The sequence below is a fragment of the Piliocolobus tephrosceles genome, chromosome 8, assembly GCF_002776525.5.
Source record: "Piliocolobus tephrosceles isolate RC106 chromosome 8, ASM277652v3, whole genome shotgun sequence".
Classification (NCBI taxonomy): domain Eukaryota; kingdom Metazoa; phylum Chordata; class Mammalia; order Primates; family Cercopithecidae; genus Piliocolobus; species Piliocolobus tephrosceles.
In genome coordinates this window covers 51564653-51585650 of record NC_045441.1, presented here as the reverse complement: position 1 = coordinate 51585650, position 20998 = coordinate 51564653, and the positions used below count along the sequence as shown (strand labels likewise).

The 20998-nt window shown below is 41.1% G+C and overlaps 1 protein-coding gene across 1 annotated transcript in view; it reads left to right on the top strand.

Moving 5' to 3' along the window:
- The window catches only part of CHN2 (chimerin 2), a 313595-nt gene that overhangs the window by 159403 nt on the left and 133194 nt on the right, over positions 1–20998 (top strand). Inside the window, exon 3 of the mRNA XM_023225955.2 lies at positions 6459–6514. Coding sequence (XP_023081723.1) covers positions 6459–6514 — 56 coding nt within the window. The remainder of the gene's footprint in view (positions 1–6458; positions 6515–20998) is intronic.

The following is a 20998-nucleotide window of genomic DNA, read 5'->3' as shown; positions in this document are numbered from 1 at the left end:
CTTTATTTGTGTAGTAGCATCTCAATCTCTCAGTCGCTCAGGGTCCCTCCTTCCATTCACTTTGTAAACCAGTCTTGTCAATTCTCTTTTGAATCTCTGAGACCATCAACTCACCTTCACATCTGCCTTTGCACCAGTGTTACCTTAACTCACACTTTCACAACCTTATCTGTGTACCAGTAAGACACTGTTTTCTCTTGCTTCCTTGTCTCCAGTGTTCCCCATATCTGATCCCTCTTTCAGCAAGGCAAAGGACAGTGGTTCCTACTTCTAGATGTGCATCAGTCTCTTGAAGAGCTCTAAAAAGAACAGATTTGAGGGCCTCTGGCCAGACTGGGAGAGTAAGCATTGCCAGAGATGGAGTCTGGGAATCTGTATTATTTTATAACAACTCCTCGGAGATTCTAATGTGAGCAGCTCCTCATGGGCCCTCTACACCATCTAGTTAGGCAACCACTAGCTCAGGCTGAAAACTACAGGCTTTGGGTTTTGGAAATCGAGACTATGAATCTTGGTTTCATCCTATGATCTGCATGACCTCGAGCATCTTCAAAGCTGGTAGGCAGCTCTGCTACCTTATTAGTGAGGGGAATAACAGTTACCTTGGAAGCTTTTTGGGAAGATGAAGTGAGAAGATGCATATAATGTGCCTGGCACATGGTCTGTGCCCAGAAAAGGGCAGCATTTATTCTTCTGAATAACCTTATCCCTGTTACCAATATTTTTAAACAGAGTAGATCATGGCTTCTGCTCAAACATGTGACTGTCCCTTTGTTACAGACAGGAGGACAGTGACAGTCCCCAGCATGTCATTCAAGGTCCAGCCCCACATGGCCTTCTCACACATTCCACACCGTGGCTCAGCAGCCACACTGGCCTCTTGCTGACCAGTCAGCTCATCATTTCCTTTCCCTGCAGTTCCTCTTTCCTCTATCTGTAACCTTCTCTCTTCTCTACCTGCAGAACCCCTCTAATCCTTAAGGAGAGCTCCCTGCCTCTTCTCTTGGGAAGTTGTTCTGACCACTTGAGTAAATAGAATAGCTTCCTCCTCTTCCCCCATTAAAGCACTTGGCCAACCTTGGTTTTGTGTCTCCATGCATGTCCCCCATCACTGGTATCTCCTCGAAGGCACAGATTGTGACCCATGGGTCATTACATACAGTCTGTTCATTCACCAAATAATTAAAAATACGTTCACAAAGCCACTTCAGTCACAAGTGTGAAGCCTGAAGTGTGAGCTGCAGGGTCTAGTTCCCCATGGTATCCCACATATCACTGTTGGTTTCAGAGGCATTAATAGTGGGAAGAGAAGAGTGAATAGGATTCTCTCACTGTGAATTCTATAGTCCTTCTTAGATCTAGAACTCTGTGGTTCTAGGAGATGGCCCCTTTGACTCCTGCTACACACACTGTCAGTAACATTCTGCTAAAAAGCAGCTTAGTAGTATTGGGTTGATTCAAGAGGAATAAAGGGACACATATGCATTAAACATGTACTACAAGGCTGAGTTGAGCATGGTGGCTTACGCCTGTAATCCCAGTGCTTTGGGAGGTCGAGGCAGGTGGATCACTTGAGGTCAGGAGTTCAAGACCAGCCTGACCAATATGATGAAACCCTGTCTCTACAAAAATACAAAAATTAGCCAGGCATGGTGATGCGTGCCTGTAGTCCCAGCTACTTGGGAGGCTGAGGCAGGAGAATCGCTTGAACCCAGGAAGTGGAGGTTGCAGTGAGCCGAGATTGTGCCATTACACTCTAGCCTGGGCAACAGAGCGAGCCTCCATCTCAAACAACAACAGCAACACCACCACCACCACCACCTACTATGTGCCAAGCACTGTTCTAGATGCCAAGCACTGTTCTAGATGATCTGTTCTAGATCAGCATCTGGAACAGAACAACGTCCCTGCCCTCAAAGAGCTTACATTTTAGTCAAGGGAGATGGTACACAAAATAAATAAACACAATATTTATGTCTTGTTTATTAATTTTGTTAATGATGATGAGTGCTGTGAAGAAACTTAAAAGTATATAAGGAAACAGAGGGATAGGGTGGAATTTTATACAGGCAAGTCAGGGAAGACCTCCCTGATAAGGTGAGATTTAAGCAGATATTTGAGTGAAGGGAGAGAGTGAGCCATGTGTATATCTTGGGAATGAGTAATCCAGGTGGAAGGAACAGTAACTGCAAAAGCCCTGAGGCATGGGAGATACAAACCAGGGAAGCAGGGTTGATGGCACCCATCTGTATTCACAGCTACCTGGGAGGTGGAGACAGGAGGATTTTTGGAACCCAAGAGTTTGATTCCAGCCTGGGCAACATAGTGAGACCCCATCTCTTAAAAAATATAGACCAACAATCAAACCAGGGGCTTTGGAATCAAAAGGATGTATTTTAGCTCTATGCCCTGGAGCAAATATTTAACTTGTCTGCACTGTTCCTCATCCCCTATCCAGAATGATAATGACACAAAGTTATTTTTTCTGGTTTCTTAAGAAGATTTAATACATGTTATTCCTGACACATGCCCTTCTCTTCTCCCAGACTCTCCATTCATTCTCAAAGCCTCCACATAATGCTGACTGTGGTATCTGGCATATAGCAGATGCTCACATATTTGCTTGTAAGAATTGCAAAGGAGCACTTAGCTAAAAATGCTTCTCTTTTGTAACAGGTATGCTTCCTTTGCCACCTCCATTAAAAATGGTATTCAAAAAGCCATTTCAGCCATATATCACTGTTGGCTGCAAGAAGCATTGACAATGGGAAGAGAAGAGTGGGCAGGATTCTCTGAATGTGAATTCTGCAATTCCTCTGCGATTTTAGGAGATGGCTGTTGCATGCTCATTAACAGTAACATCCTGCTAAAAAGCAGCTTAGTAGTTTTGGGAGTGATTCCAGAGGAATAAAGGAATTCCATGTAGCCTCCCTGGTGATTAAGGAGAGCATGAGCTATACTGGGGTAGCCAGAGGAATGTCCACAACTGTTTCTCTGTCTTTGATTGGCCAACTCTTCCTCATGTATTAAATCTCTGACCTTATCTCTTATAGCTTTTTCTTTTGAATAAGCAATACATATGACTCAAAACTCAAAACAACATAAAGTATACATTGAGGAATCTTTGTCCCACTCCTGTCCTTGTCTTTCTTTTTATCCCCTGAAGGTAAATGCTTTTCTTTCTTTCTTGTTCCTTCCAGAGTTTCTTTATACAGATGTAAACAAAACTGAATATACCTTATTATTTTACTCCCTTTCTTAAAATGAATGTGTACTCTATGTATTTATGGGTTTTGTGTGTGTGTGTGTGTGTGTGTGTGTGTGTATTTTACCTTGCTCTTTTTGCTTAACAGAATATCAAGAGTATCGATCCAGGTCAGTGCATAGAGAGCTTTCTCAGTCCTTATTACACAGGGGCATGGTATCCATTAGAAGACGTACCATAGTTAATTTAACTGTTTCCTTCTAACAAAGATTGGTAAACCAAGCCTTGAAAAGATGATCCTTGCCAGCCCTGTACTTACTGTACTATTTCATAAAAACATTTGGACCTCTCACTAAAGCTGATAGGCACAGATTGTGACCCATGGGTCATTAGATACAGTCTGTTCATTCACCAAATAATTAAAAATACGTTCACAAAGCCACTTCAGTCACAAGTGTGAAGCCTGAAGTGTGAGCTTCAGGGTCTAGTTCCCCATGGTATCCCACATATCACTGTTGGTTTCAGAGTCATTAATAGTGGGAAGAGAAGAGCGAATAGGAATCTCTCACTGTGATAGGGTTCTTGAAAGTAGAGGCTGTGGTTTTGTTTATGTTTATATCCATAGCACCTCAACAAAACCTGAGGATACAAAACAAGCAAAAACAAACATGATGCCTTCCTTCATGGCGGGACTTACAACATGCAGGGAGAGATGATTGTTTTTGGAACTCACACCAATAAATACAGAACTATAATTGTTGATAAGTTATATAAAGGAAAGTACAGGGGATTGTAAGAGCATAGACTAGGGTGATGTCTTTGGATCTGGTGTGAGAGATGTCAAGAAGGACTCCTCCATGAAGTTGAGATTTGAACTAAGGACATGATGATAAGGGGCAGATAACAAGAGGTAGAGAAGGAGTAGAAGAAGATGTCATAGACAGAAGGAATAGCATATGCCAAGGCCCTGTGGTTGAAGGGAACACCGCATATTTAGGGAAAGGGGAGGAAACAAACTTGGCTGAGCAGAGAGCATGACACATGGTAATACTGTAGAAGGAGACAGGCAAAAGCATTTAGGGCATTTGATCTTCCTCTGAGAGCAATGTGAGGGCATGTAAGGGGAGTGACATAGTCTTGTTTTAAAATAGTCATTCTAGCCACCAGGGAAAAAACAGGCTGCAGGATGGGAAGAGTCCAGAGCTTGGAGTAGGGTGTTAATGATAGTGATGAAGAGGAGTCGACAGACTTTGGAGATGTTTCCAAGCAAACGTGACAGGTCTGTTGATGAACTGACCATCTGAGGTGTGATGAACAACTTCTAGGATGCTGGTGGCTAGAGAAATAGGATGAATAATGGCTCCTTCACTGATATCAGAATTCCCAGAAGCCTAGATTTGGAGGAAAAGCTCTTGAGTTCAACTTTTGACATACTGAAGTTGAGGTCCCTTTTCTTTTGAGAAAGTCAGGAGGAATCTGTAGGAAGTAAGGTATACGTCCTGGAGCTTAGAGGAGTGTTCTAAGCTGAAATGTGGGAGCCTTTGTGTGTAGGAGATAAATGAAGTGTTAGAGTTGGAGGAGATTCCCTAGGGAGAAGAAAGAGAATGAGACCTGAAGAGGGTCTAAGGTAAGCCTTGGGTCTCTCCTATGGTCATTGGACAGGTAGAGGAGGAGGAGGAGCAGCAACATGCATAGGAAAGAGACAGCCAGGATCAAAGGAGGAAGACCAGGAGGGTGGTGCCATGGAAGCCAATGGAAAGAGATAGCACAAGGTGAACAGTATGTGTCAATTGGTTGATGAGCTCACGTTCAAGGCCATTCATCTTTCCTCCACCTAGTCCCACTTTCCATGTATTGGTTCATTGGGACTGAAAGCTCTTTCTCTATAGGGAGGCAGGTGTGTAGAAGCCTTCTTTTTATCTGTCTGTCATTTTTGGTGTCCTGAGCTAAAGGGTTATGTTGAACTCTGTTTTCCTTTCACAGATGACTACAGTCATCCTTAGGTGACACATTAGTGTGGGTGACCTACACCTAGAAATGTGGTACATTTCAAAATGTATAGAGGGTTAGATAGCTCCTTCTCTGTGCTAAAACCAGGTAGTTTACACTAATTAGGTAAGAAAATAACCATGTTCAGCCAAAGACAGTGGGGAGCCATAAGTACAAAATATATTCCATCATTTTTATCTGTGTTTCCATATGATCACCTGCCCTTCAATTACGTTTTTTATTTTTAGACCTAAAAATAGATCAGAAAGTTTTGCTTATCTTATTACATTTTCTAGGAAGACTTTGTCAAATCTAGTTTTTTAAAACTTTTTGTAGATTTATTCCATTTAAAATTAATTCTTTCCTCTTCAGGATTCTGAAGATAACATCAACTTTTTTTTTTTTCAACCTGTATTTTCACGGAAGTAGAATCCAAAGGTACCTGCTTAGGATAGCTTTTCCCTTCAGCAGAAATAAGCAGACTAGCTGAGCAGCAGAAAAATCACTCATTATATTCTGAAAAATCACCAATAATTGTCTGATAGATTGCTTTATATACAATGACCTGCTTTCCTCCATGCCTAAGACTGAAAGTCTGTCTTTAAATGAGGTTAGGAAGGAGTTATTATTATTTAAGATGAGAAAGCACCCAGGAAAGAGGAATGACAGTGGATGGGAAGTCATCAAATGGATGAGAATTCACAGTGTGATAGAGCAAAAATGGAGGGAGAAAAGAGCGAGAAATGGCTTGGTGTTTCACTCACTCAGAATCAGTTATATCTTTGTACATAACTAACATCTCAGAGAATCACACTTCTCTTAAAATGCCAGTTCTTTTCCTGGTATGTTGAGAGACATCGGCATTTAAATTCAGGAATCCTATTATATGATCTTACTACTCAGGTACTCACAAGTAGAATTTCATCTTTAAAATAGTCAAAATAATTTTGGCCATATTTGGTCTTCCAAGAAAGCCATAAAATGAACAATGCCAGTAACAATTATGAAACTAAATTGGCCTTCTAAGAATAAAAAAATCAATTTTGCAAGTTTATATTCACAGTGACTAACTAATTTCCATATAAATGATCTGACTTTATCCAGTCTAAAAAATGTGCCTGTATTCTCTTGTTTTTTTATATTTGCAATTCTTGAGGTGTACTTAGGTGGAAATATTTGAAGGCATGTTGATATGTGTTGCAGTATTCTAATTCTAATTATTTCTCTCTCTCTGTCTTTTTTTTTTTTTTTTTTTTTTTGGCAGTATATCAGTTACAGCAAGAGGCACCTCGTCCCAAGAGAATCATTTGTCCTCGGGAGGTCAGTACTCAGCTATTTCCAATACACCTTGTTAAATATGATGAATTGTCAGCACTACATAGAGAGTGGAGGGATTTCAGGTTTCCTGGGAGTTGATTTCTATTAACGTTTGTTAGAGTGTCGAAAGATTTAACATCTTCATAATCTATATTTTGACATCAGACATTATTTTAAAAATACTAACAAACCAACTTGGATTCCGATGTCTCCTATTTTTAACCATTACCGAGACAAATTAAACAACCTTTGTAAACACCAAAAAATGTGTATTCTGGATGTTTTCTTTGTTAATATCCTTTCGATTCTTTTAGCATTTTTTATTATGAAATGCTTACAGTATAGAAAGTACAGGGAATAATAAACCTCTAGGTATTTTCAGTGCCCATATTTAGCAAATCTTTTTTTTTTTTGAGACGGAGTCTCGCTCTATCATCTGGGCTGGAGTGCAGTGGCCAGATCTCAGCTCACTGCAAGCTCCGCCTCGCGGGTTCAGGCCATTCGCCTGCCTCAGCCTCCCCAGTAGCTGGGACTACAGGCACCCGCCACCTCGTCCGGCTAGTTTTTTGTATTTTTTAGTAGAGACGGGATTTCACCGTGTTAACCAGGATGGTCTTGATCTTGTGACCTCGTGATCCACCCGTCTCGGCCTCCCAAAGTGCTGGGATTACAGGCTTGAGCCACCGCGCCCAGCCCATATTTAGTAAATCTTTATGCTTTGTCATATTTACATGACATTTTAAAATAATAAAGGCCGACAAAAAAGTGATGAGGTTTTAATTCTAACTTTCCTTAATTCACTAATCAGTTCTCTGAGTGTGGGATGCCAGCAAGATTTGAAAGGCAGGACTAAGGCTTTCTTTTCTGTTTTTATTCTGATCAGTTTCTTTAATAGCATACTTAATATCCTTCAAATCAAAGGCCCATGGGTCCTTGCTTATTTTTGTCATCACTGGGATTAGGTATAGAGCTGCAGATAGCTTTTAAAGTGCTATGCATGCCTTATCAAGAGGGAAAGGCTCCAATTCCAACACTCTTGAGATTCACTCTTGAACATTAGTACTTTTTGGATCAGGTTTTGAACCTGTTTCAAAGACTTATGTCCATGCATACCCATACTCAGAGCCAAGTTATCATGGTTTAATAAATTTTTCTACATAAAATTTTACATCTGTTGAAGGGCAATGAAATTCAGGTCATCTCAATTTTAGGACACAGTAGACTTTCTCATCCCAGGCATATGGCTGGAGAGGAGGAAATATCTGGTGCTTAAGGAAAAATCCAGGATGAGTTCCATTTATTTCGTACTCTGATCTTGTTCTGTCACTAACTCGGGGGTCAATATATTCAAATACTATATTCAATAATATTTGTTATTCAATAACCAAATCCAATAATATTCAATATTTTTTCAAATGAGTGAAAAATAGGATAAATACAAATTTTTGAATGAGATGCACTAAATAAGAGTGTTCTCAGTGCAAATTAAGACACAAGTTGCTAAAGTTTCCTTCACTCCTGCTTTTTATTGAGTGTTTCTCCATCAGAAAAATTATTGCCTTGTGTAAGGAAGTAGAAGAATTTAAATGTCTCAATGAAAAAAATAGTTGTAAAATTAGAATACAACTAAAGACTCTATCTAGGGGCATTAATAAAAAGACACTAGGCAAGGTCAGGCACCAGAACTTGAAATGCAAACAGATAGCAAATAGTTATTCATTTATCTGTTTATTCTGTAAATATATATGGAGAGCCTACTGTATTTGAGCTCTGGTCTTGTTGTGAGGAATATAGCAAAGGACTTGGCTATTGGCATTTTGAATATTATAATAAAAGACAACAAAAGTATGATGGAATTAAATATATATTTAAGATTTTATCTCTGTATAGTGTGTGTGTGTGTGAAAGAGACAGAGAGAGAGAGAGAGAGAACATCTCTCGGTTTCTCAAAATTCTTGGAACCATGTCAGTTGTCCCTTAAGGCAGGTGGAGTGTTAGCAGTGGAGGTAGGCGATTCGGATTATCCTTGTACAGACTCTTCCTAGAGTTCCGCTGAAACTCTTCTGCCATCCAGCGGGCTGAGGATCCACTGTGTGTATCTGTGTGCTGTTGCAGTGCCATGACCATCTGCTGTGACTAAAGGATATGGTGCCCATGTCTCTTCTTTCCCCTCTTATCTGCCTGTTAAACCATGCTCTTCACCTTTTGACCTTACCAATTTGATATCTTAGTGAGGGACGTCTGGTCAATGCTTGCTTTCCTCTAGAATTCCATATCCCGTTTCTGCCTCGAAACCTAACGTGAAATGGAGATTCATCAGCTCCCTTGCCTCAGCAGGCAGCATGGGGCCCGTCCAGCCAGGCAGGTGTCAGATAGTAACAGGTCAAGTTTGCCTGAAGAACAGGTGCTGCTCAGATGAGTGTCTGCAGGAATAGCTTCAGTTCCCTTTGTTCTCTAGTTTGTCCTCCAGTTTGATGTTATCTGCAGATAATTACTGCCCAAATTGCCAAGCCTCCCAGCAGCTGGCCTCCTGCAAGTGAAGGCACCACTTTCTCTTGTATGATGGTGAAACAGTTTCCCCTACTACAGATGGTGTTTAGTCATACGTCTCGTTGTCTTGTAACACACCTCCATGCTTGGGAGACATGCTTAATGAAGACAGAAAGCCTTTCTGTGTGAGTTTGTGGCCAGGGAGATTGAAGCTTTATTTACACATTTACATAAAGCAGTAAGGCTGTTTAAAACAATGAGTTATTTTTTCTATGTACGTTTTCCTGTTACATCTCATCCCTTAGCTATGAGCCCACATCTTCCTCTTCTACACAGTTCTGGGCCCTTTTTCTTGGTCTTCAATCCATCTCCTCCCAGCTACTCTTCCCTGGTCCCTAGCGTGGTAGCTCCAGTATACTCAATCTCTGTTGTTTCTCTGAAGACTCATACCTTCCTGGGCTATGAGCCTCTCCCAGGTTAGGACCTGCCAGTTCCACATGATAAATACCCACATTAGAGCACCAAGCAAAGTGTGCAATTGTAGAGATGTGGAACACTGTCCCTCTAGGGTATAGACGTAGGCCAGTCTGCCTTGATACATGGTGGTTATCAACAGATACCAACTACCTAGTAGAATTTGCTAGGGAGCTGGGTGAGTCAAGGGTACAGACTGATTCAGCAGGCAAAATTCACATACTTATCGAATCCAGGAAAGCAGGGAGCTCAGCTGCAGAGTCAGCTTGGACTTGTTTTGACTTCTTGCTCCACCACTTTCTAGCTACCTGACACAGAGCCAACCACTTACTCTCTCAGGGAGATTAAGACCTAACCCAAGGATAAGCACCTACTTTGCAGGGTTGCTATAAATGACATATGTGGGTCAGGTGTCCAATATGGTGTCTGCTGCATAATGGGTACTCAGTTATTGTTCATGATTCATGGCAGAGTCAGAAACCTGTGAAGAACAGGCTCTGAGCTGGTCATTAGGGACAGAGTCAAAGTGATGACAGTATGCTCTGAATGTAAGGGTAAGAGGCAGTGATCAAGAAGAAAGCAAGATGCCCAGGTCAGGAATTAAGCCACCAGGAAAAAAGATACTGAGGATGAAGAACAGAAGGTGCAAGCAGCTGAACAACAGCTCTGGCGCCAATTAAGCCAGGCAGGGTCAGGTTCTGAAATAACAGTTCATTGCTTTCTTGAAGCTTTACCACTGCAAATTAGTATTTATTGAGCAGCTGCAGCACCTGGTGCTCTGCTGGCATTTCCTCAACACTCCATGCCAACAGATGCAAAACGTCTTCCCATATGCAGAATTCTCACTGCTTTTTCTGTCAACTATCAGCCAGTCACATCATAAGCATTTATTAGTTACCAAATGTGTGCCTGGGTTATCCATCACAAACTGTGTGGAATATTGACTCTCAAATTTGTTTCTCTAGCCAAGTCCTCTACCCGGGGCTCCAGACACCTCTATCCACCTGTCCACTGGACCTCCTCAGGTCGCTGTCTCATAGGCCACCACCAGCCTCATGTTCAGAATAGAACTAGGCCCTGCTCCATTGGATGGCACCTAACTTCAGACACCTGTACTTCCTTCCCTACCCTCACCCCTTTCTCCTCCATTCTTAGCATCAAGTCTATCTCCAAATATATCTTGCGTTGTCCACTGTACTCTATCCCCATGAATGTTGAGTAGTTTGGGCCATTGTTACTTCTTGCCTGGATTTCATTGCAGATAAGGAGCCTCCCACCTGATCCCCCTGCTTCCACTCCTCGCAGGTTCCCTGCAGCTCACATGTACACATACACACACACTCCAGTCACCAGACAGGAGCCCAAATCATCGTCGTTAAATACAAATTGGACCCTTCAATAGCTTTCTGTTACTCTTAGAATAAAAGCAAATTTCTTGCCGTGCCTATGAGCCCATAGTTTGCCTCCTGCATCTGTCACTGCCCTGTCTGTACCATTCTTCTCCAAGTGCACTGCCTTTTAGCCCCACTAGATTCTATTCCCATTCATTAAAAAAAAGAAAAGAAAAGAAAGAAAGAAAAAGAAAAAACCACTGTCGCTATTACTAGGCCTTTGCACTTGCCCTTTGCCTGAAATTCTCAGACCCAGGTTCTCTGCACATCTAGGTTTCAGGTCAAATTTCACATAATAAGAGGCCCTTCCTAAACTCCATAAAAAAGTAGCACCTCCTCAATCCTTGGAGCTTCTCTGTCATATCGCCTTGTTTATTGTGTCTGTGGCACTTCATATACTCTCTGATACACTTTCTTAACATATTTGATTGTTGCTTGTATATGTCTCTCCAGGAGAATACAAGCTCCAGAGACTTCATCAGTCTTAATCATAGGTATATCCTTAGCAGTGAGCCTAGCCAAGCAACAGTGGGGAATCAGTAAATAAATAAGTAATTTTCAAAATGATGAAAAAAAGGATAGCGATTGCTAGCATAAGGAATTTGGGATTCTCAAACTATTACTAATAGCATATCAGATTTACTCAATGCTGTTATTAGGATAGTGAGCTAGACTTTTGGCAGTTGTTAAGGTACTAACTTAAACACAGACTAAAATTTTTTCCTGGACTAATCCAAGTTTCTTCTTGGCCTCTCCAAAAGGCCAAAATGGCAAGATTTACTTGTGTGACTCATTGAAAGTCAAGTTCCCCTAAAATTACCTCAAGCCTACACTAAATAAGCAGAAGTTCTTTTGTGACTGTAAATGATTTGGTGTCATTTGCCTCCTTTGAAATTGCTATAGTGAATATGGGATTATAAAAAGCAATTTCAAAAAAGGAAAATACAACGGCATAATATTATTTCAAATTGTTCTCCATTTTATATAGCTTCATTTCCTTCTCCTTGCTATGGAATAGTCTATTTTGGAAAACTTTTTTAATGCAGAAATGGATGGTAGAGATTTCTAGCATTCATGATCAGAATCAGCTTTTTCCTTGATGATCAGAAGTTAGGCCAAGTACTGACAGCAATGGGCAATCTTCTTTTTTTTCTTTTTCTGAGACAGAGTCTTGCTCTGTTGCCCCCAAGCTAGAGTGCAGTGGCGCGATCTTGGCTCACCACAACCTCTGCCTCCCAAGTTCAAACGATTCTCCTGCCTCCGCCTCCCAAGTAGCAGGGATTACAGGCGTACTCCATTGCACCTGGCTCATTTTTGTGTGTGCATATATGCATATATATATATATATATTTTTTTTTTTTTTTTTTAATAGAGATGGGGTTTTACCATATTGGCCTGGCTGGTCTTGAATTCCCAACCTCAGGTGGTCTGCCTGCCTTGGACTTCCAAAGTGCTGGGATTATGGGCATCAGCCACCACGCCCGGCCAGCAGTGGCCAATCTTAAGTTGGAGTAGTATCTCACTACCTTATTTTACCTTCCAGTGAATTGTATTCATTTTTTAAACAACGCTTTAAGTGTTCCTACCCTCTTTTATGCATTTTCTTTGCTGGTTTTTGGTGTTCTAAATATCTACTGCTTTTACTCTTTTCTATCTTTATTTCTAAAAACTGTTCCTGTAAGCCTTCGAAAGCATTCCATTTCTTCATTATGCTTTTTTAAATTGTATTAATCATATCCAGACTTCACAATCTTGTAGCTCGAGGGCATTTATCTTGCCTTAGCCATGTCTGGAAGATCTTAGCAAGCCATATTGATTGACCATATCATTTTCAACTAACTAAAAACATTTTGAATCACAGATTTTAAGTGAATTCTGAGGGATTTTCTGTTATTCCACAGTTCTTTCCTTTTCTTCTTTTATTTATTGAAATAAATGTTTTAAAACAAAGTGCATTTGGGGGAATGTGAAAACTCTACTGATTTAAGACATCTCGACAAGGTATGTCTTAAAGTAATGAGATTGATTCTACAAGCCACAAATAAAAATCAATCTCATTACCTTTTAATTGGCTTTATGTATAGTAGTAATCAGAAGGCTATTTCTTCCCTTGCAGAAAAAATATTCCTATTCTTTTCATCCTAGACTTTCTCCACTTGTCTCTTTTTTTCCCCCTTAATGTCAACACAATCAAGAATGAAGGATTTTCCCATCATTATTCTTCCAGGCTGTCACCTCACTCACTAATGCCGTCTGCTCTTTCTCTTGATGCAGTTTTGTTCCGAACTGGACTTGCTTTGGGTTTAGACTTGATGTAGTACAGGAGAAAAATCTAGTAAAACCAATGTTAAAAATAAAATTTTGACATATGATTTTTTTTTCCCTAAAGATAGAACCAAATGTTTTCTGCTTTTTTAAAAAAAAACAAAAAACAAAAAAAAAAACTAAAAACTTTCTTTTTTATTGACAAGTACTGTGAGCTACCAAAATGCATACTCCCCCACCCCCAAATTCACTCTCTTTGGAATACTTTGAGCTTCTTCTAAAATAATACAGACCCCGCAAGTGTGCACCTAAACATATTTAGACATTTCCAAGGTGAAATCATAAGCACTGGGTCAGGGCTGTTGAGACCAAGCTGTTACGGAGTTCAGAGCCAAGGGGAGCAGGTGAGGTGAGCTGGAGAGGGCCACCAGAGAACAGTGCATATGCCAAGACATAAGATGAGGCAAAAGTAGAATGAGGAGAATAAATGGGAAATTAAACAGTGATTGATAATAGGCAAAGTTTCTGGAGAAGATTCTTTAATCTCTCTGGGTGATTTTTATTTCTTTTTTCTCTTCTCTTCCCTTCTCTTCTCTTCTCTTCTCTTCTCTTCTCTTCTCTTCTCTTCTCTTCTCTTCTCTTCTCTTCTCTTCTCTTCTCTTCTCTTCTCTTTTCTCCTTTATTTCTCTTTTTGGACGGAGTCTTGCTCTGTCGCCCAGGCTGGAGTGCAATGGCATGATCTCGGCTCACTGCAACCTCCACCTCCTGGGTTCAAGCCATTCTCCTGCCTCAGACTCCCGAGTAGCTGGGATTACAGGTGCCCACTATGCCTAGCTAATTTTTGTATTTTTAGTAGAGACAGGGTTTCACCATGTTGGCCGAGCTGATCTCGAGCTCCTGACCTCAAGTGATCCGTCCCCCTCGGCCTCCCAAAGTGCTGGGATTACGGGCGTGAGCCACCACGCCTGGCTGATTTTTATTTCTTAACATCTCCCTTGAAAATGTGTATTGCCTTAATTACTAGAGTTGGAATACTATGTGGTATTTTTCATTGTTTTAGAAAAAAAGAATAACTGATAGCATCAGGTATTACAGCATGTGTTCTGCCATCCTCCTCTAGCCTATGACAGCTGGAACCCAAGATCCCATTACTCATTGATCTCAGGTGGTGGTGGTAGTGAGAGTAGGGATCCAAACTGAGACACAATGGTTATGCGGAGACACTGGCTTTTGTAACACCAGCCTTACTCATCCAAACACAGAGTAAATGTCATACCTCCATAGGAGTTGCTACCTACAGCAGCCCCATATTATGTCTGCTCTGTGACTCAGAGGTCAGGTCCCACAAGTTTTGGGGTGTAACCAGGGTTATCCAGGAAAAGGAGCAGGTGCATAATGCTGGAGCTATAGTGAGGATTTAAAGACATGCTTCACATTTTGCTCACCTGGTTAAACTGTAACTGAGAAATAAAGCTGATGAAGGCAGGTTGTACTTGGCTCCAGATAAGCTGTGTCTCCTACTGGAGTGTGGCCTGTCCAACCGAGCACTGAGAGGCTTGGACATAGATTTCTGACCTTGATTCTGCTTTCTGTTGGAAAAAATGTGGCTGATGCAATCTCAGACAGCCTCAATTTTAATATGACTACACTGAATGATATTACCTAATTATTTACTCATTGTCAGTCTTTTAACAGAAATGGCAGCTATCACATAAGGAGTACTTCCTGTGCCCTGAGCACCGGCTTCATAGTTTTACAGATGCTACTCCCACCACAATCCCATGGGGCCAGTTATCCCTCTCACTTTACACAGGAGGAAATGAGACAGGAAGCACAAGAGGGGCAAAGGCCAGATTCCAACCCAGACAGTTCATATCCATGGCTGGGCTTCTAATCCAGTGAGTCACAGAGTGTGATCCCAGCATCAGCTGGAAACAGGTGAGAAATGCAGGTTCTCAGGCCCATCCCACATGTCCTGAATTACAAACCCTGGAGATGGGGCCCAGCAATCTGTGTTTTAGTGAGCTTTTCACGGGATTCTGATGCCCCCTCGGGTGTGAGAACTACTGTTCTAAGGACTGTGCTTGCTTCTCTCTGCTTTCTATTTCATCCTTCCTCCCCAAACCCTAGAGATAGAAGACTCAAGATGCTCTTGCCTCCTGGTAATGCTTGCTATTTGCTCAGCACTCGTGCTAGACTATTCATGGATTTCAGTGTAGGCACCCATAGCCTTCTTTATTTTTCCCAGATGTACTTCCTCCTAGATGTTATTTTCCACCCTTTAAAAATATTTTGTCTTTCTTCTTTGCTATTTCAAACTTTCCTATACTCTCTTATGCTGCAGAGACCAAATGTGAATCCTGCTTGTAAGGGTGGGGTCAGTACTTAATTAAGCCTAATCTCCTACCTTTACCCTCCGTTTCCTGGTATTATACTTCTAATGTTATGTTTGTATTACTAATTAACAAAGCTATTTCAAATTCAGGAGGTTTTTTTGTTTGCTTTTTGTTTGTTTGTTTGTTTGTTTGTTTGTTTGTTTGAGACAGAGTCTCACTGTATTGCCCAGGCTGGAGTGTAGTAGCATGATCTCGACTCACTGCAACCTGTGCCTCCCAGGTTCAAGCCTCCTGCCTTAGCCTCCCTAGTAGCTGGGATTACAGGCGTCTGCCACCATGCCTGGCTAATTTTTGTGTTTTTAGTAGTGACAGGGTTTCACCATGTTGGCCAGGCTGGTCTCAAACTCCTGACCTCAGGTGATCCGTCTGCCTCACCCTCCCAAAGTGCTGTGATCACAAGCATGAGCCACCATGCCCCGCCTCAAATTCAGTCTTAATATGAGGATTCATGTTCATTCATATTCAGCATATACTATGATGAATTCCGGCTCTTTTGGGATCTTTTAGGTGTTTTCCTTATCTGTGGTCATGCACAAATCCTTGCTAGATTTTAATGGACTGCTTTTAATGGACTCTTGCCTCAATGAAAATACTAAATTCATTATCATATGTCAGAAATGCTTTAATTGCATTTGTTTTCCAAGATGCTAGTTTCTTCACTCAGTTCATCCTCTGTGTGCTTAATGAGCATTTCTCAGTTCAGGATTTTAGGTAACGAATTTGCTAATAAAAGCCAGTCCAGAGCAGGTGCTCTCCCAGGCCCACCTCCTTGCCTCAGTCTACCACTTGCCTGGCATCTGGCTGATGCTGACTGAGCCATTGGTAATAATCTTCTTTGGCTATGTCCTTTAGCAAATCACAATCTCACTTGACATTAGCTCTAAGTACACCATGTCTCTGTCTGGTTGGACAGAATAGCAAGCTTTGCTTCAGTGATGGTATCTTTTTCTTCCTCCTTATTTACATGGTCAGTGTCATTTCCCCATCTTCTGTGGAAAGAAATTAAATAGCCTTGGCACAGCCCAACAAAGGCATATTTGGTTGCCATCCAGCACCTTGCATCCTTCTAGGTAATTACGCATCGATTGTTTGATGAATGTTCTTGGATCTCCCTGAGTATTTCTACCAAGTCTGTAAGTACGCTACTCTGGTTGTCCTTTTGCTCTGTCATGGTTCTCAGGGTTCCATGGCTTCTCAAACACCAGGCTTAATGATGCTTCATCAACACGTTTCAATTCAAGGATGCAGTTGAGACTCCGTAGTGTTTCATTAGTCTCAGTTTCTTAAAAATGTAATTCACCATTTTCTGTCTCAGTTCATTGTGATTTCTTAAGTTGGCATCAGTATGCCGTAGCTTAAAAATTAATGATTCTCTCCTCCCACTGCATTAAAAAATGAAAGAGCATGAACAAGGAATGATTTGACCCACCATTAAATAAAAAGGCCTTTGAGGCATTGGCAAGCTCTGTGTTTTGAGCTAACAATAAGATGTCCTGAAACTGGTTTTTGGAGAATGGACCCTCATGCTTTTTAGTCTAGCATAGGCATTGGTCAGCTATATCCTGGAGACTGTTTTGGTAAATAAAGTTTTATTAGAACACAGCAATTACTCATTCTGTTATATATTGTCTATGGCTGCTTTCATGCTACCATGGCAGAGCTGAGTACTTGAGACAGAAACTATATGATCCCAAGCCTAAAATATTTACTTTATAGCCTTTGCTAGAAAAAAGTTTGCCGACCCCTGGTCTTACACTAAAAGTAACTTTAAAGAGTGAGCTAGGCCAGGCACAGTGGCTCACGCTTGTAATGCCAGCACTTTGGGAGGCCGAGGCGGGCAGATCACGAGGTCAGGAGATTGACACCATCCTGGCCAACATGGTGAAACCCCATCTCTACTGAAAATATAAAAAAAATTAGCTGGGTGTGGTGGCACATGCCTGTAGTCCCAGCTACTCGGGAGGCTGAGGCAGGAGAATCGCTTAAACCCAGGAGGCAGAGGTTGCAAGGTTGCAGTGAGCTGAGATTGCACCACTGCACTCCCGCCTGGAGACAGAGCAAGACTCCATCAAAAAAAAAAAAAAAAAAAAAAAGAAAAAAAAAAAAAAGACTGGGTTAATATATGTAAAGCACTTAGAACCATGCCTGACATTTATATATCAGAAACATTGGTCTTTAATTTCTACCATCTCCCAAGTACTACATAAATGTTAGTGGGGGAAAAAAAGGAGTTTCAGCTTGGAATTTAGGATGAATTTGATCCCAAGCCATTTTGAGAGATGATTTGGCCTTCATGTTTAACTTGCATAAATTGATGAAAGAGGCCAAAGCAGTTACAAGAAGCAGGTGTTCTTTGACCTGCTTTCTGATGGTCACTTTCTCCCCATCAAGAGATGGAAGCCTGTTAGCAAATGTGGCACAGCGCTCCATCAACAGGAAGTTAAAGGGGTGCGTGGAATCTGTTTATTTGGTAGCAACATCTGAACATGGAAGCTAAACTGACTTTAATTTCAAGAGCAAGGCTGGTATTAGCCTCCTGTATGTTCTTGAATTCTGATTAATAATTTGTATGCCAACACCTTTGAGGAAAGAGTGCTACATCTGCAGTTAACTCTGAAGTCTGTTGTTTTTAAAGTTGAATTGATGAATGGATAGAGGAATGAAAAAATATATATGCTATAAAGCAAGAATAGTAAAAATGCTGTAGAATCTAGATGATGTATATATGGGTGTTTACTGTAAAAGTCTTTCAACCTTTCTGTATGTATGAAAATTTTCATTATAAAACATCAAGAAGAAAAAATGAAGACTGTGTGAGCAGAGTGGCAGAATGTGCTCTGGCCCATGGAACACAGACATTCTCTTGGGTGCACAACCCTGACAGGCAGGAGGATGGCTTGGCATGGGAGCTGTTGGAAACACTATAAGCCATGCTCAAGAATTTTTAATGTGGAATAGAGAACTTTTCTGAAAAAGAATAGTTGAAAGCAAGGACAAGCATTAATAAGGCACTTCTACTCTTTATTTATTACCATGTTGGGAATTATTTTGGGAGGAGTGCTTGCTTCAGAAATGCTAAAGTAGGTAATCTGTTAAAAAAAAAAAATAGAGAACAGGCTCCTGGATTTTATGTCATCATTACAATATAGAGCAATGAGTGCTGGCCCTGATATCAGGAATTGGGTTTTAACTCTGAATCTGCTGCTATCCCTGTGCAGGACTGTGGGCAAATTAGTTAACCACACTGAACTGTAGCTTCCTTGTCTATAAGAAGAAGGCAAAGATACATTTCCACCTTCCTGGTGGGAGAATATATGTAAAAGCATTCTGAAGGTCATGACTATATCAGGGGATGATGAGTTCTCAAAGGGGGCAATATCACCCCTAAAGTGGAGAAATTTGGTTCTTTAAAAAAACCTCCTACTATTTATATGTATAAAGCACAAATACCTATATAGAACATGAACAGATATACAGTCTCTATGTAATATTAAAATTCCTTTGTGGGGAGGTGATTGAGAGAAAACCTGTCTAAAAAGACTCCATAGAGAGCTATAATGCAAAAATAGACAAGCCTTGAATTTCTACCATCTCCCAGATTCTGTTCTCCTTTGTTTTTCTTTAGGTAGATTGATTTTATCCATCACTTTGAACACTTAATACTCTTACATTTCTAGGAGAGAGAGAAAAAAGTAACTTCTGGGAGAAGACTAAGAATGATAGACACTTTGCCTTTTCCAAAGTACATATAGTACCATTTAACCCAAATACCATTAAGCTTTGATGGAAGGAATTTACCAACAAGAGTGAAGAATTAAATGAGTGTACTCACCCAATCTTTTTTCCTCTAGAAATTTAACAGCAGCATTAGTTTTCCCTTGATTTGATTCGATTCTATTGGGTACTTCAAGCTCTTTGGGCTTAGGAGGTATGTGGAGAATTTAAAGAGAGTTTGGAGGAGAATAATGAAGATGAATTAAGGATTGGAAAATGGGACCTATTAGAAAAGGTCAAAGGAACAAGAATTATTTAGTTTGAGGAAGAACAGACACTCAAGTAGCACAGAGATGGCTTTTAATAATGGAAGCCTTATTCTGTAGAGAATATTCTCAGATTCTCATTTGCACTGAAGACCAAAAGAAAGGAAGATGCATAATTGGAAGCTGGAGGAACAGGAGATTACATGTGAAGATAAAATTTCTCTTCATGATTAAATCCTGGATTTTGAATCTCCTCTACAGTATTTTTTATTTTAAAGCAAAATCCCTATCTGGTCGATTAGAAGTATGGACAAGTCAACCCATCAGGTTTGACTCTCTGGCCCTGGTTGGGAGGCCAGCCAGCCAGCCCAGCCAAGATGGCCTCCTGGGGATCTGGCTTGATGGAAGAAAACATTCATTTCACCTGGACCTGTGGCTTCAGGATGCCAAAGATGATTACAAAAAACTCTAGCCAACAGAATGCCAGGCTAGTGCCAGAAAAGTGTGCCTAATTGGGTTGTCCAAACAAGGAGGGCCTAAGGCGGATTTTGGGAGCCAACATATGGAGCCAAGGAATCATGGTGCCAAGGAAGATGTAGCAAAGAAGAGTGGGTGAAAGTGGGTTGCTGGGAAGAAGGGCTGGATATAGGAGTGCCATTCATGGCTGGGCTTTTGGGTGTTCCTGGAAGCCTACTGTGAGAATGGATCAAAATGCATGGGAAGGTACTGGGAAGGTGTCCTAAGCTTCTAGGATAATGTTTATTCTCTCAGGGTTTTGGAACTGCTGCCCAAACTCATAGTTCTCAGTCCGGGGTGTGAGTCAGAATCACCTGTGGAGCCTGGCAAACCTTACAGACACCCTGGCTCCAGCCCTGGAGATTTTGATTTAATGGAAATATCACTTAGAATTCTGTTGTAAGCAATAAAAGTCCATTCTCACTAAACTTAGCAATAAAAAGCAGGGCCTAGGAGGGTGGACCAATTGTGGTTAGAAGGATATGAGGAAATTCCCTGGATGGAAAGAAAAGCTGGTCAGAGGGCTTGAGGAAGGATTTGAAGCAAAACTGATACACCTTGGGCAGTAAAAGGTGATGGTTAGTGTCGGAGTTCCAGGGTAATCCAATCTGCCCCTTTGCACCCTGCTTCTCTGTGCCTCAGTTAGTCTTCTGGAAATGAGTGTAACTGATCTTACCTCTTGGGTAATTATGTGGATTGACTGGGTTGATATATGTAAAGAAAGTGCTTAGAACAATGCCTGGTACATAAGTTCTCAATAACTATTAATGGTTTTTGTTGTTATTGTTGTCATTAGGCTCTGCCACGCATGTGAATCAACTCTAACAGCTTCGTTTAATGGTTTCTACTCAAGTCGCAAATTCCAGGGGCAGAGCATCTGGGTGGTTTATGTTGTTTCACATGTCCACCCTCTAAAGAATGTGAGGGACTTGGATTAGTAGAATCACTGGCTCAAAACCACAGTTGTTGCCTGTG